Source organism: Bombina bombina, chromosome 2 (assembly GCF_027579735.1).
Source record: "Bombina bombina isolate aBomBom1 chromosome 2, aBomBom1.pri, whole genome shotgun sequence".
NCBI classification, from domain to species: Eukaryota; Metazoa; Chordata; class Amphibia; order Anura; family Bombinatoridae; genus Bombina; species Bombina bombina.
In genome coordinates, this window is record NC_069500.1 from 1,185,259,834 (window position 1) to 1,185,277,182 (window position 17,349).

The 17,349-nt window shown below is 36.5% G+C and overlaps 1 protein-coding gene across 1 annotated transcript in view; it reads right to left on the reverse strand.

The window, feature by feature from the left end:
* LOC128647469 (EF-hand calcium-binding domain-containing protein 6-like) overlaps positions 1-17,349 on the reverse strand; it is a 299,277-nt gene that overhangs the window by 188,352 nt on the left and 93,576 nt on the right. Inside the window, exons 9-11 of the mRNA XM_053700255.1 lie at positions 14,551-14,747; positions 9,061-9,168; positions 5,500-5,565 (exon numbers count right to left, since the gene is read on the reverse strand). Of these exons, the coding sequence (XP_053556230.1) occupies positions 5,500-5,565; positions 9,061-9,168; positions 14,551-14,747 (371 nt within the window). The remainder of the gene's footprint in view (positions 1-5,499; positions 5,566-9,060; positions 9,169-14,550; positions 14,748-17,349) is intronic.

Genomic DNA, 17,349 nt, shown 5'->3' on the forward strand with positions numbered 1-17,349 from the left:
GTGAAATATAAGAACGTAAAAAGTGTTCAATAGTCTGGTTGAGTCTTTCTGTCAACCCATTTGTCTGAGGATGAAAAGCAGTAGTGTAGCGATGATCAATTTTCAGTAATTTACACAAAGATCTCCAGAACGAAGAGGTGAATTGGGTACCCATGTCAGTAATAATATTAGAGGGTAAACCATGTAGTCTTACAACCTGATCAAGAAATACTTTAGCTGTAGTCATGGCAGTTGGTAATCCCTTAAGTGGAATAAAATGAGCCAGTCTTGTTAAATGGTCGACTACTACCATGATAGTGTTATATTGTTGTGATGCAGGTAACTCCACTATAAAATCCATGGCAATAGTACTCCATGGTTTATCTGGAATGGGCAGAGGTCTAAGTAACCCTATGGGTTTTTTATGTTCAATTTTATTTCTAGCACAATTCTCACACCTAGAGACATAATCATAAATGTATTTATTCATCCCTGGCCACCAAAACTTACGACGGGTAAGTTCAATGGTTTTCTGTATCCCTGGGTGACCAGATATGGTGTCATCATGGGTATGTGTGAGAATGGAAGATCTTATTTTCTCAGGTATGTATAACTTTTCTTCATGATAAAAAAGACCTGTAGTAGGATCTTTGGAACAATTTTGTAATGGTATTGAATCATGTTTTAGAGCGCTGTAAATCTCTTCTTCTAAGGGTGTTAAAGTACCTATTATCTTTTCTGGAGGAATAGTGAAGTTAGGTTGTTCATGTGGAAGTAACTCATAAATACGTGAAAGTGCATCTGCCTTTGTGTTTTGACTCCCAGGTTTATAAGTTATTAGAAAGTTAAAGCGATCTAGAAAGAGTGACCACCTTGCTTGCCTTGCTGTTAAAGTCTTATTCTTTTTTAAGTATTCTAAATTTTTATGATCAGTATAAATAAGGAATGGAATTACTGATCCTTCTAGTAGGTGTCTCCATTGTTCTAGAGAACACTTAATAGCAAGGAGTTCTTTGTCTCCAACACTATAGTTAGCTTCAGCACAAGTCAACGTTCTTGAATAGAACGCAATGGGATGAACTTCACCTGTCTCTTTATTTTGTTGGGAAAGAACAGCCCCTATGCCTGTATTAGATGCATCAACTTCCAACAGGAACTGTTGATCAAATTTAGGCAGTGTTAGTATTGGAGCTGTTGTGAACATTTCCTTAAGACTATCAAAAGTCTTCTGGGCTTGTTCAGACCACTTAAAGCGCTGTTTTATGCTAGTTAATTGTGTTAATGGTTTTATCACTGAGGAGAAGTTTTTTATAAATTTACGGTAATAATTTGCGAAACCAATAAATCGCTGTAATGCTTTTACTGTAGTGGGTTTAGGCCAGTCTTTAATTGCGGATACTTTTTCAGGATCCATTTCTATTTTGTTTGGGGTAATTATATAACCCAAAAAATTTATTTTTGAGACATGAAAAACACATTTTTCTAGCTTTGCATATAACTTATGCTCCTTGAGTCGAGTAAGAACCCACCTAACATGTTTTTCATGTTCTATGGGAGATTTCGAATAAATCAGAATATCATCTAGATATATGATGACACAGATATCCATTAGATCATGAAAAATCTCGTTGATAAAATGTTGGAAGGTTGCGGGAGCATTGCTCAAACCAAAGGGCATTACGTTATACTGGAAAAGACCATAGCGGGTTCTGAACGCGGTTTTCCATTCGTGCCCTTCCTTTATGCGAATAAGATTATAAGCGCCCTTTAGATCTAATTTCGAGTAGATCGTGGCCTCATTTAATCTTTCGAGTAACTCTGGTATGAGAGGTAAAGGATACCTATTTTTAATTGTTATTTCATTCAATGCCCTGTAGTCTATAATAGGTCTTATTGTCCCATCTTTGTTGCGTACTAAAAACAATCCTGCAGCAGCAGGGGATGTTGAGTGTGAGATGAACCCTTTTCGCAAGTTTTCATCTAAATATGATCTTAGATATACCAATTCTTCTTGAGAAAGAGGGTAAATCTTACCATGTGGTATCTGAGATCCCGGTATTAAATCAATGGGACAGTCAAATTCCCTATGTGGTGGGAGGTTTTCTGCCTCCTTGAGGTCAAATACCTCTGCCAGGTCCTGATAAATTTGTGGTAGCTCATGTTCTATAGTAGAGATTACCTGATAGGGAAAACAAGTCTTTGTACAATAATCAGAGTCAAATTTTACTTGTTGTGATGACCAGTCAATATGAGGATTATGTATTTGTAACCAGTTAAAACCTAAAATAATAATATGCATGTAGATAGGTATGAGGTCAAAAGTAATATATTCAGAATGTCCTTGGTCAGTTGTTATGAGTAAAGGGATTGTCTGATGAGTAATGGGGCCCTGTTGTATAGTAGAACCATCAATAAGTTTAACTGAAACAGGATGTGTCTTGACAACAGTTGGAATTTTATTGAGCTTAACATATGCTATGTCTATATAGTTTCCTGACGCCCCAGAATCAATCAAAGCGTTAGAGCGCACGTTTTTCTGATCCCACTGTAAAGAAAAAGTGAGAGTGAGATGGGGGTTTTGAGAAATGTGAAAAATATTGTTTTTGAAACTACCCTTACCCTTTTTCTGTCTCAATAGAGATGGACAATTTGTGACGGAGTGGTCTTTTTGTCCACAATAAAGACAGAGATTTTCTAATCTACGTCTAATTTTTTCCTCTGGGGTTAGAGGACCCCTTATAGTTCCAATTTCCATAGGAACCTGGTTTGAAACAGCTTTTTCCATGGTTGTAAAACAGGGATATGTACGTCTGGGCACAACTTCATAGGAAGCTTTTTCAGCCTTTCTTTCACGTAACCTTCGGTCCAAAGTGGTGCTTAATTTCATCAACCCATTCAGTGTGTCAGGCATCTCTAATCGTGACAATTCATCTTTAAGAGATTCAGAGAGACCCAATCTGAATTGATTCTTTAAACTGATCTCGTTCCATTGAGAGTCATCTATCCACATTTGAAATTCAGTAATATATTCTTCAATGTTTCTTTTCCCTTGTTTCATAGATCTTAATTTATTTTCAGCTGTTATTTGAGTGTGGGAATCCTCATACAAGCCAGTCATAGCTAAAAAAAATTCTTCAAGCGAATCCAATATTGAATGTTCACTTTCAAAAAATCTATTGGCCCAGGAGCGTGGCTCCCCCTGTAGGAAGGAAATAGTGGTACAGACCTTTATCCTTTCACTATGATATGTTTTAGGTCTAAGTGAGAAAAGAAGTTTACATGCACTTTTAAAATCCCTGAATTCGCTGCGTTTGCCAGAAAATGGTTGTGGGTATTGTATGTGAGGTTCAGCAATTCCTGCTTCTTTCCCTGACATACAATCTTTTATTATGGTTTTGAGAGCTTTATTTTCAGTTTGTACCTCTGTTAATGCTCTAGCAAGATATTCTAATTTCTGATGAATATTAGAAAATTCATTTTTAATTTCATTAGGATCCATATTCCTAAAAAAAAAAAAAACTTTCTTTTTATGGCCTGAAAATTCTGTGATATGTGTGATAAATTTGTCTCACCAAACTTTAGAGAAAAATAAAATAAAGGAAATGTAGCTCTTTTCTTGTAAACAGCAAGTATATATAACTTAATATATTCGCATGCACAAGGTGAGCATTTACTTTTAGTAATTGAAATGAAAAGTATGGATTATACCTCTATGAATGATAATAGTAATTCTTAAGTGAGAAACTTATTAAGTTTCAAATATATAAACAATGATTCGTTTATGATCTAAGAAAAAATGAGAAAAATTCCTTTATATTCAGGATATGAAATGAGTTGATAAAGTTCAAATCTTAGTAAAGTAATGTTCAAGTAACTTTCCTTTAGTTTCACGCACTCACACAAACACTCTAAAATATATATACAATGTTCCAACACACACGCAATATTGAGCAGCAAGGAGGAGGTTAATTCAGTGAAAATACAGCTCAGGTAAGTAATGACACTTAGCGTTATATTTGTAAACCTTAAACTTTGTATACAATACGATACCAATACCAGCGTGGTGATAAGACCAGATTTCCCCAGAAACGATGGTGAAGCGTGGAGAGCGGAATTAGCAGCAGAGTAAATACTAAACCGGAGAATATTAGAGAGCGGCGTCCGGTAGCAGCATGTGTGAGTGCGGCTTCAGCTGTGAGTGATTGAGTTCCGGAAGCGTAGGAATATGATTAGAAGTAATGGTCCAAAAGGAATCAGGAAAGAAGTGCAGCAAACTTTGAGTTACAATCAGCCTTCAAAAATATAAAATACTTTAGACCTGAAAGGGAAAAATAAACTGCTTGAAAAGAGCAGTAGCACAAGATGAGAGAATCCACTTTAATTTTCAGGCACTGAGTAATGGAGAAGCACTTCCTTAAATAGGAGGAAGTGCTGATAGTCAGAAAGTCTTAAAGGGATATCACAACTGGAGAGGTTAAACATTCCACAAGAAACATCCTACCAAGCCCAAATAGCCCAGATGGCACCTTTGTGAGGGGGATAACATTACACTTGCCTGTTTACTCAAATCTGCTGCTGAGTTCACACACATGAGCTGTTTAGCCTTGAACACGCTAAGGAATTTCTGTTGCCCTATTTACAAAGCACCATGTACAATTAAGAGTGATGTGGGGGCGCACTGGTCTTTAAGTGCAAGCGCACTATTGTGATACAGACAAGTTATCTATTTATCAACTGAGGTGCGCTATTACTTCTTAGCGCAGGTGTGTTATACAGATATTTGCAGGTGCACTGTTTGTTAACGCTGGCTCCCATAACTAAGGTTATTCTTTCTGTGCTCCAGGCCATGTTATTGTTTGGCACCTTATTCCCTTTATAAGGTCCTTCCTGCTTCCTTCTTATTGCCCGTGTATAGATTCTTGCTTTGTGCTACTTGTGTGCGCTATACTGTTATTTGGACTACTTGCTGCTGACCTTTGTCTTTTCGCCTGCTCTTGGATTTCCCCCTGGTACCTCTGCTAGCTGATTTGTTGCTGACCCGGTCTTGACTCTGACCTTGATCTGTTTTTCCCTTGGTAATGCGATATTCTGCCTTTCTGTCCTTGACCCTGGATTTGTTCCTGACCGTGAGTTTGCCGTAACCTGTTCCTGTACTTATCCTGCCTGTATTTCCTTTGGCCTTGTATAGACTGTCTGCAACCTCCTCATATGGGTCCTTGTGCTTTTCTTGGCTGTGGGATCTCCTACCTTTCACTTGACACTGGGATAACAAGACTGCTGACCAGGCAATTGGAGTGATAGGTGGGATCTCTCGGCAGGCCTGACACCACAGCTTTAACGGGCATATCCATTTCAAGTGCATCAAGGGGAAAGTAAATATATCATGATGAATATTATCTAAGCTATGAAGAATAAAAAGTGGTTTAGAATGACTGTTTACATAAAATAGCATGACTATTAATACTATAGGGATAAATTAAATATGCAGTATAATTATTTCATAACTATATGAGATATTACCTGCTTTCAATAGCTGCTCTGAATTCTTGCTGACTTACAACATTCCTATTGTATTTATCGATTTTTCTATATAAAACCAAAAATAAATAAAAAGTATGTTAGCACAGTATAACAAAGAATATAAAGATGCTACTAATTTTATTTATAAAAGGGCAAAACATTGGCTAAAAGCAAATAAATAAAACTGGAAGTTGTGAATTTTATTTATTATAAAAGAAAATCCCTATTTTTAGTAAAACAATTATTAATAGTTCATACATTTTCCACATACCCTGCCTCGCTCCTCACTGTAGCTAAGACCCTCCCATGCTTACTGCCACAGATGTGTTAGTCTATACTACAACTAAGACTCAGAAATACCTTGTCTCTATAGAACTAAGCCCCCTCTACTGCCATTCTAACTCATTCCCACTTAGGTTTTTTCTTTATATTCCAAAGTAACTTGCTTGCTTAGCTCTTTTCATCGTAGCAACATCCTCACTTGAGTTATGCCTGTCTTTTTCCTCTCTACACTTTATTACAGGTCTCTAGTTGCACTACAATGTTTAAATATATTACACAACTTGTAATATGAGTGATGTTTAGCACGGTCAGGCTATCCATTGACAGTAAAGGCGCATTAAAGAGATGTCAACATTCTCTGGTAATAATGTTTTACCATTCACTTGTAATACCAGATAGCAAACTATACTGAGCGCGGGCCCATGATATTGATAGCGCACCCTGAGTTATCAGTAGTGCTTAAAGGGATATGAAACCCAAATTTTTTCTTTCATGATTCAGATAGAGCATGCAATTTTAAACAGCTTTCTAATTTACTTTTATTATGAATTTTTCTCCGTTCTCTTAGTATAATTTGTTGAAATGCAGGACTGTAAGCTCAGGAGCAAGCCCATTTCTGGAGCACTATATGGCAGCAGTTTTGCAAGAATGCTATCCATTTGCAAGAGCATTAGATGGCAGCACTATTTCCTGCCATGCAGTGCTTCAGATGCCCACCTAGGTATCTCTTCAACATAGAATATCATGTGAACAAAGCAAATTTGGTAATAGAAGTATATCAGAAACTTTTTAAAAAACGGTTTGCTCTGTCTGAATCACAACTGAACATTTTGGGTTTCATATCCCTTTAATCTAGGCCTATAGTCTCTAAAAAAAAGACCATTGTAACATGTATTTGTTGTTATTAAATATATCTCTGTCTTCCACTTCCTCACTCAAGCTATGGAACACATGACAAGCTATGGAACACATGACAAGCTATGGAACACATGACAAGCTATAGAACACATGACAAGCTATAGAACACATGACAATCTATGGAACAAATGACAAGCTATAGAACACATAACAAGCTATAGAACACATGACAAGCTATAGAACACATGACAAGCTATGGAACACATAACAAGCTATAGAACACATGACAATCTATGGAACACATGACAAGCTATGGAACACATAACAAGCTATAGAACACATGACAAGCTATAGAACACATGACAAGCTATGGAACACATGACAAGCTATGGAACACATAACAAGCTATGCAACACATGACAAGCTATGGAACACATGACAAGCTATAGAACACATGACAAGCTATTAGGGTTGCCACCTCAGCCATGTTTTCCTGGACACTTATGAGTTACACATGCTGCAGGGTGTCCAGGGAGGAACATGTATTGTGTTTCTGGACAGCACTATTCATATTCCTCCCCGCACACCCTGCAGCATGTGTAACTTATAAGTGTTCTGTATTTTAAGGGACAGGTGGCAACCCTAAAAGATATAGAACACATAACAAGCTATGCAACACATGACAAGCTATGGAACACATGACAAGCTATGGAACATATGACAAGCTATAGAACACATGACAAGCTATGGAACACATGACAAGCTATAGAACACATGACAAGCTATGGAACACATGACAAGCTATAGAACACATGACAAGCTATGGAACACATGACAAGCTATGGAACACATGACAAGCTATAGAACACATGACAAGCTATGGAACACATGACAAGCTATGGAACACATGACAAGCTATGGAACACATGACAAGCTATAGAACACATGACAAGCTATAGAACACATGACAATCTATGGAACAAATGACAAGCTATGGAACACATAACAAGCTATAGAACACATGACAAGCTATAGAACACATGACAAGCTATGGAACACATGACAAGCTATGGAACACATAACAAGCTATGCAACACATGACAAGCTATGGAACACATGACAAGCTATAGAACACATGACAAGCTATTATGGTTGCCACCTCAGCCATGTTTTCCTGGACACTTATGAGTTACACATGCTGCAGGGTGTGCAGGGAGGAACATGTATTGTGTTTCTGGACAGCACTATTCATATTCCTCCCTGCACACCCTGCAGCATGTGTAACTTATAAGTGTTCTGTATTTTAAGGGACAGGTGGCAACCCTACAAGATATAGAATAGATAACAAGCTATGCAACACATGACAAGCTATGGAACACATGACAAGCTACGGAACATATGACAAGCTATAGAACACATGACAAGCTATGGAACACATGACAAGCTATAGAACACATGACAAGCTATGGAACACATGACAAGTTATAGAACACATGACAAGCTATGGAACACATGACAAGCTATGGAACACATGACAAGCTATAGAACACATGACAAGCTATGGAACACATGACAAGCTATAGAACACATGACAAGCTATGGAACACATGACAAGCTATAGAACACATGACAAGCTATGGAACACATGACAAGCTATGGAACACATGACAAGCTATAGAACACATGACAAACTATGGAACACATGACAAGCTATAGAACACATGACAAGCTATGGAACACATGACAAGCTATGGAACACATGACAAGCTATAGAACACATGACAAGCTATGGAACACATGACAAGCTATGGAACATATGACAATCTATAGAACACATGACAAGCTATGGAACACATGACAAGCTATGGAACACATGACAAGCTATAGAACACATGACAAGCTATGGAACACATGACAAGCTATGGAACATATGACAAGCTATAGAACACATGACAAGCTATGGAACACATCACAAGCTATAGAACACATGACAAGCTATGGAACACATGACAAGTTATAGAACACATTACAAGCTATGGAATACATGACAAGCTATAGAACACATGACAAGCTATGGAACACATGACAAGCAGGGTCAATCAGCAGTAAGTGATAGAGCTAGTGGGTGCACAGTGGGATCCCCAGTATTAAATGCACATTTGCAGATGCCCATTGTGTATGAGCAGTGCTTTTGGTGCTTTTGGTCATATAATTATTGCATATTCTGTTAAACAATTAGAAAATGATTGTGGAAAGGAAGGAGATGTGTTATAGCAAATACCAGCAAAACAGTATTTTTGAATAACTGTATAATGTTTCATTGGTTAAATAGAGTTTATATATATATATATATATAATAATATGACCGTTTTATTCTTTTATCAATACATAGGAGAATGGAAAGGAAAGCTTTAGACTTACTCAAACGTCGTCAACAAGGCCAGGAAATCTGATTGGAAGAGATCTGTTAGTTTGGCTTCTACTGCAGTAAGTGTTGACAAAGGACTGATCCCACCTTCCCGATGAAATCTGTAAACAAGTCATTACACAGAACAAACATTTTAGTGGACAATAGGCCACATGCAACAAGCTGTTATGTGCACTGTGAGACATCCTTTGTCTGCTTTGTGGAATAAATAATGGAAACTATTATATTAAATGCTCTGTAGCTCAATAAGTGGTTTTCACTGCATTTCTCACTGAGAAGCAGATAAAAAGATTTACAATAAAACATGTTGTTTTTCCTTTGATCTCTGTACGTTTAGTAAATTTCGTGCATTGCAGGATACAGTTTGAGAATATTATGATTCAGTATTGCATCATCATGATATGTAATAGATCTTGCAGTGCTGATAGGCTGGCTGACGAGATCTCCATTGTGCAGGTCAAACACACACATAGTAGAGTTGTCAGGTGTCCTCCACAAAATGATGGACAACCATGGGGCGATCAAGAGAAAGAGGTAAGGTTGAGACATGATTGGTGCTCAGATTATATCTCATGGCACAAGCAGCTCCTGTCAGCCATATGTCCTCAGTGGACCTCAGAATCTACTGTCTGCAACCATTGTCAGCTATATGCTTAGAAAGGACCCTAGATTATATATATAGACCTGGTGCCCCTTTTAGCTACATGAGTTAGTTAAGGGACATAAAGCCCAAATTATTTTTCTTTCATGATTCAGATAGAACATACAATTTTCTATGCACATATCTGCAGCAATATATGGTAGCAGGTTTTCAACAATGTTATACATTAGCAAGGGCACTAGATGGCTGCACTATTTCCTGTCATATAGTGTTCTAAATGTGCAGGCTATGCTTTTGTATTTACTTTTCACCACAGGAGACCGATAGTTCATGTGGGCCATATATATAACACTGTTTTCAGGCACAGAGGGTTATTTAAGATTTTGCACAACACAATGCTAAATTTAAGACAATAGATAATAAACAGTCACAGTCATGTGATCAGGGGGCTGGAAGAAGGTTTCTAGATACAAGGTAATCACAGAGGTAAAAAGTACATTAATATAACTGTGTTGGTTATGGAAAACTGGGGAATGGGTAATAAAGGGATTATCTCTCTTTTAAAACAATAACAATGATATTGTAGACTGTCCCTTTAAGGGTCCAGACATTTTTAAAATATATTTTACTGGACGGCAAGTCCAAATACAGTTCAGTTAAAGACACCTGGCAACCCTACCATACACACACACACACACACACATATATATATATAGACAAACAAACACACATATATATATATAGACAAACAAACACACATATATATATATAGACAAACAAACACACACACACATATATATATATATATATATATATATATAGACAAACAAACACACACATATATATATAGACAAACAAACACACATATATATATAGACAAACAAACACACATATATATATATATATATATATATAGACAAACAAACACACATATATATATAGACAAACAAACACACATATATATATATAGACAAACAAACACACATATATATATATATATATATAGACAAACAAACACACATATATATATAGACAAACAAACACACATATATATATATATAGACAAACAAACACACATATATATATATATATATATATATATATACAAACAAACACACATATATATATAGACAAACAAACACACATATGCACACATGTAAATTAGAGTTGCCACTTCAGCCATGTTTTCATGGACAGTTATAAGTTATACATGTTGCTGGGTGTGCAGAAGGGAACATGCATTATGCCCCTGAACAGCACTCGAATAGTGATCTTGTGCAGCACACACATGCACATACACACATGCACACACACACATATGCATATACACATAAACTCACGCACACACGTACACACACACATATGCACACACACATAAACACATGTACACACATATGCACACACGTACACACACACACACACGTACACACACACACATATGCATATACACATAAACTCATGCACACACGTACACACACACACATATGCACACACACATAAACACATGTACACACATATGCACACACGTACACACACACACACGTACACACACACACATATGCATATACACATAAACTCACGCACACACGTACACACACACACATATGCACACACACATAAACACATGTACACACATATGCACACACGTACACACACACACACGTACACACACACACATATGCATATACACATAAACTCACGCACACACGTACACACACACACATATGCACACACACATAAACACATGTACACACATATGCACACACGTACACACACACACACACACATATGCATTTACACATGAACACACGCACAAACACACACATATGCACACACGTACACACACACACACATATGCACACACGTACACACACATATGCATATACACATAAACGCACGCACACACGTACACACACACACACATATGCACACACACATAAACACATGTACACACATATGCACACACGTACACACTCACACACACACATGCACATACACACATGCACACACACACACATATGCACACACGTACTCACACACACACATATGCACACACGTACACACACACACATATGCACACATGTACACACACATATGCTGATACACATAAACACACGCACACACGTACACACACACATATGCACACACACACATATGCATATACACATAACACACGCACAAACACACACATATGCACACACACATGTACACACACACATATGCACACACACACATATGCATATACACATAAACACACGCACAAACACACACATATGCACACACACATGTACACACACACATATGCACACACACACATATGCACACATACACACACGTACACACATATATGCACACACGTACACACTCACACACACACATGCACATACACACATGCACACACACACACACACATATGCACACACGTACACACACATAAACACACGCACACACGTACACACACACACACACATATGTACACACACATAAACACACGTACACACATATGCACATACACACATATGCACACACACACATATGCAGGGACGGACTGAGACCATTCAGGGCCCTGGGCAAAAATTAGGGAAGGGCCCCCACTGACCCAAATTTATGCAAATAAATATGGTAGCCTCCCTGCCCTCACCAGGCTCCCCAACCTCCAGGGCCAGGATCCCCAAAGTCAAGGGCCATAGACAGGGCCCCAAACCTCCAGGGCCAGACCCCACACTCCATAGCCCTCACAGCGACAGACCCCCGACACTCTAGTGTCCCCCGAGCAACCAATCCCACATCCAGACACAAGGTCCCACATAGGGTCATGGCCCTCACTAAACCCAGACTTAACTCCTTAAGCAGCACAACAGGAGCCATGGAGATGTCATTTGTGGGGCCCCCTACTTGCCGGGCCCTCGGTCCAGGTCCTATTTGCCCAGCTGATCAGTCTGCCCCTGCACATATGCATATACAGTAACACACGCACAAACACACACATATGCACACACGCATGCACACACACACATATGCACACGCACACACACACACACATATGCACACGCACACACACACACATATGCAAACACACACACACAGGAGGATTGCAATAAAATGCTTAACAAACATATAAAAATCCAAGTCACATTTAATGGGACACTACAGTTATATATTTTTGTCAGTAACAGAGACTGAGGTAAGCAGAAACAGGACTATAGCATTAATTGTACATATTTAGAGATCTACTCCATTCTTCTTCAACTGAGTTACAACAGCCCAATTCTGTGTAATTCAATTAGTCATTAATACAAGTCGAATCAAATGATAAATTATATGAAAACTAGCTCTCAGTTCCCAATCAAAAAATGAATCATACTCAACCTAATAGAAAATTAGCCTATATTTTGAGTTAATTTATGTCTGTAGCTGGTGTATAAAATTAAAATGATGACAATTCTAACCTTAGAGACCGGGGAAATCAATATTTTAGTCTGTTGTGCCACCTAGTGGCTACATGAGGTATAAACTTTAATGTATTAGAACAGCAGAACAGTGCTGAATAAAAGTCAGGATTAAACTCTGCAGGTGCTTTCAAGTCGACTCATCACAATTTGTATGTTAACCCTTTCACTGGTAATTCCTTTTAACTTCTTTGTTAAAGGGACATGAAACACAAATTTTTCTTTCATGATTCAAATAGAGAATACAATTTTAAACAACTTTCTAATTTACTTCTATTATTTAATTTGCTTCCTTCTCTTGTTATCATTTGCTGAAAGGTTTATCTAGGCAAGTTCATGAGCAGCAGAGAAACTAGATCTAGCTGTTGATTGGTGGCTGCATATATATATATTGAATGTGATTGGCTCACCCATGTGTTCAGTTAGTAGTGCATTGCTGCTCCTTCAACAAATGATACCAAGAGAATGAAACAGATTAGATAATAGAAGTAAATTAGAAAGTTGTTTAAAATTGTATTCTCTATCTGAATCATGACAGAAAAAAAATGGGTTTCATGTCTCTTTAAATCTGTTTTAGCCATCATCACTTGTAGGTTTTTTTCAGATTCCTTACTGTAGTCTTTTTTTCATTGGTGCAAGTAGCAAGTAGGAGGCGCAAATATTAGAAGAATTTTTATCAGTGATATAGAATGCTAGTGGGATACTGATTTAAGACCCAGCAATTTATGCTGAGTAGGAAAAATGAATAATAAATGGCAATAACTGAGACTGGAGTCAGCCTGTAAATGAACTTTAATAAAATAACAATCCTAAAGGTGATGATATGGACAAGCTGCACAGGATTTTCATTCCTTATTTATTTGTAGGCAAATTTTTTTCCCCCCTTTGTTGCATCTAAAAGTGAGCATTTTGTAAACAGATTATAAAAGAATGCTCATGTACAGAAACAAATGGCTTATCACTGTCCACCAATAAAACAGGGGGAGATCTTCCTGTCAGCCAGTAAGAAATCAGCTCTTTAAGGGACATGAAACTCAAAACTATTCTATTATCAAATTTGCTTCATTCTCTTGATATCCTTTGTTGAAGGAGCAGCAGTATACTACTGGAAGCTAGCTGAACACATCTGGTAAAGCAATAACAAGAGGCATATATGCGCAGCCACCAATCAGCAGCTATCTCCCAGTTACTGCATTGCTGGTCGTGAGCCAATCTAGGTATGCTTTTCAACAAAGAATACCAAGAGAAGAAAGCAAATTAGTAAATAGAATTAGATGAACAAGTTTGGAAAACTGCAATGTTTGAACCAAATGTACAAACACACTTCCTGTTAGCTTCAAAATTAAAATAAACAGCGTTTTTTCTTAAAAATATTTTGACTGTTTAAACGGTATTATTTGACACATAATGTATGATAGAAAGGTTTTGCTCACCGATGATTGGGGTTGGAAAGAATCTTGTGAGTGATCCCTTTATCACTGCGATCTTGGAAATTCCTTAACAGATCTATATAGCTGATGCCTGACGGAGTGTTCTTTAGATCACATCTTGCCAGGAAAAGGTTCAGGTGTTCATCTTTAAGCTTTAGGTCAAATCTTTCCAACACGGCAAGAAAATGATTTTTCTGCACCTAAATCAGAAACATCAAATATGACAGTTGTGTACAATTCTGAACAGAGAATTATGCACACAGACTTGTGCCTATTCTAAGCTTCAAGGGACAATGTATTTATTTTGTATTTATGCAACAGAATTCACTCATTGTATTACAAAGATTCTGCTTAGCAAATAAATGTTTAAAAGTATTTAAAACTGTCATTTTGTGAGCAAGATTTGCATTGTTTTGCAGAGCATAGACACAGCCATTGAAAATCCTCTTGAGTATTTTTAATCTTATTTCATCTTCATCTGCTGTAGCCAAATTAGGCACTGATATACACGAACTTCTGAACGGATCAAGCAATCACTGTACAGAATAGGGAATATATAGTGTGTGTATATAATTGTGTGTGTATATATATATATATATATATATATATATATATATATATACACATATATGCACATATATACACACACACATACACGATATATGCAGGCGTACCTCTGATATATTGTGCTGGTTCAGTTCCAGACCATTGCAATAAAGCGAATATAGCAATAAAGTGAGTCACACTAATTTTGAACTTTTTTGGTTTCCCAGTAAATATGAGTTATATTTACACTATACTGTAGTCTAGTAAGTGTGCAACAGCATTGTGTCTAATAAAAACTATGAATCTACCTTAAAGGGACACTGAACCCAAATTTTTTATTTTGGGATTCAGATAGCGCATGACATTTTAAGCAACTTTCTAATTTACTCCTATTATCACATTTTCTTCATTCTCTTGGTATCTTTATTTGAAATGCAAGAATGTAAGTTTAGATGCCGGCCCATTTTTGGTGAACAACCTAGGTTGTTCTTGCTGATTGTTGGATAAATTCATCCACCAATATAAAAAGTACTGTCCAGAGTACTTAACCAAAAAAAGCTTAGATGCCTTCTTTTTCAAATAAAGATAGCAAGAAAATGAAGAAAAATTGATAATAGGAGTAAATTAGAAAGTTGCTTAAAATTGAATGCTCTATCTGAATCACGAAAGAAAAAACATGGGTACAGTGTCCCTTTAATTAAAAAATAGTTTATTGCTAAACAATACTAACCATCATCTGAATCGTCAGTGAGTCGTAATCTTTTTTTCTGGTGGTGTGTATATATGCGTATTCATGTGTATGTATGTTTATATGAGTGTATATATGTGTATTCATGTGTATGTATGTTTATATGAGTGTATTCATGTGTATGTATGTTTATATGAGTGTATACATTTGTATTCATGTGTATGTATGTTTATATGAGTGTATATATGTGTATTCATGTGTATGTATGTTTATATGAGTGTATATATGTGTATTCATGTGTATGTATGTTTATATGAGTGTATATATGTGTATTCATGTGTATGTATGTTTATATGAGTGTATACACGTGTATTCATGTGTATGTATGTTTATATGAGTGTATACATGTGTATTCATGTGTATGTATGTTTATATGAGTGTATATATGTGTATTCATGTGTATGTATGTTTATATGAGTGTATATATGTGTATTCATGTGTATGTATGTTTATATGAGTGTATACATTTGTATTCATGTGTATGTATGTTTATATGAGTGTATATATGTGTATTCATGTGTTTGTATGTTTATATGAGTGTATATATGTGTATTCATGTGTATGTATGTTTATATGAGTGTATACATGTGTATTCATGTGTATGTATGTTTATATGAGTGTGTATATGCGTATTCATGTGCATGTATGTTTATATGAGTGTATACATTTGTATTCATGTGTATGTATGTGTTTATATGAGTGTATACATTTGTATTCATGTGTATGTATCTTTATATGAGTGTATATATGTGTATTCATGTGTATGTATGTTTATATGAGTGTATACATTTGTATTCATGTGTATGTATGTGTTTATATGTCTATATATGTTGGAAAAATGGCGCCGATAGACTTGCTCAACACAGGGTTGCCACAAACTTTCAATTTGTAAAAAGAGCAATATCTGAGATGCGCAATAAAACGAGGTATGCCTGTATATATATATATATATATATATATATATATATATATATATATATATATATATATATATGTGTATATATATATATCAATATATATACATATAAATATATATATATATATATATATATTTACAAGAAAGATCAGCACTCACCAATGTAACAACCACTCGAATGCACGGCCAAGATAAATGTAGACAAAAGTAGAAGCATAGAGACAAGACCTGGTGTTGATCCCTGTAGTCCCACGCCACAAAAGCCAGCACACGAGATTTAAGCAACACACCTTCCTTTAATACAAAGCATAACGTTTCAGCTCCCACTGGAGCCTTGTTCACATGCAATAATTCATCACGATAGATCAGGCAGGCCTGATCTATCGTGATGAATTATTGCATGTGAACAAGGCTCCAGTGGGAGCTGAAACGTTATGCTTTGTATTAAAGGAAGGTGTGTTGCTTAAATCTCGTGTGCTGGCTTTTGTGGCGTGGGACTACAGGGATCAACACCAGGTCTTGTCTCTATGCTTCTACTTTTGTCTATATATATATATATATATATATATAAACACATAAGATACATAGAGTT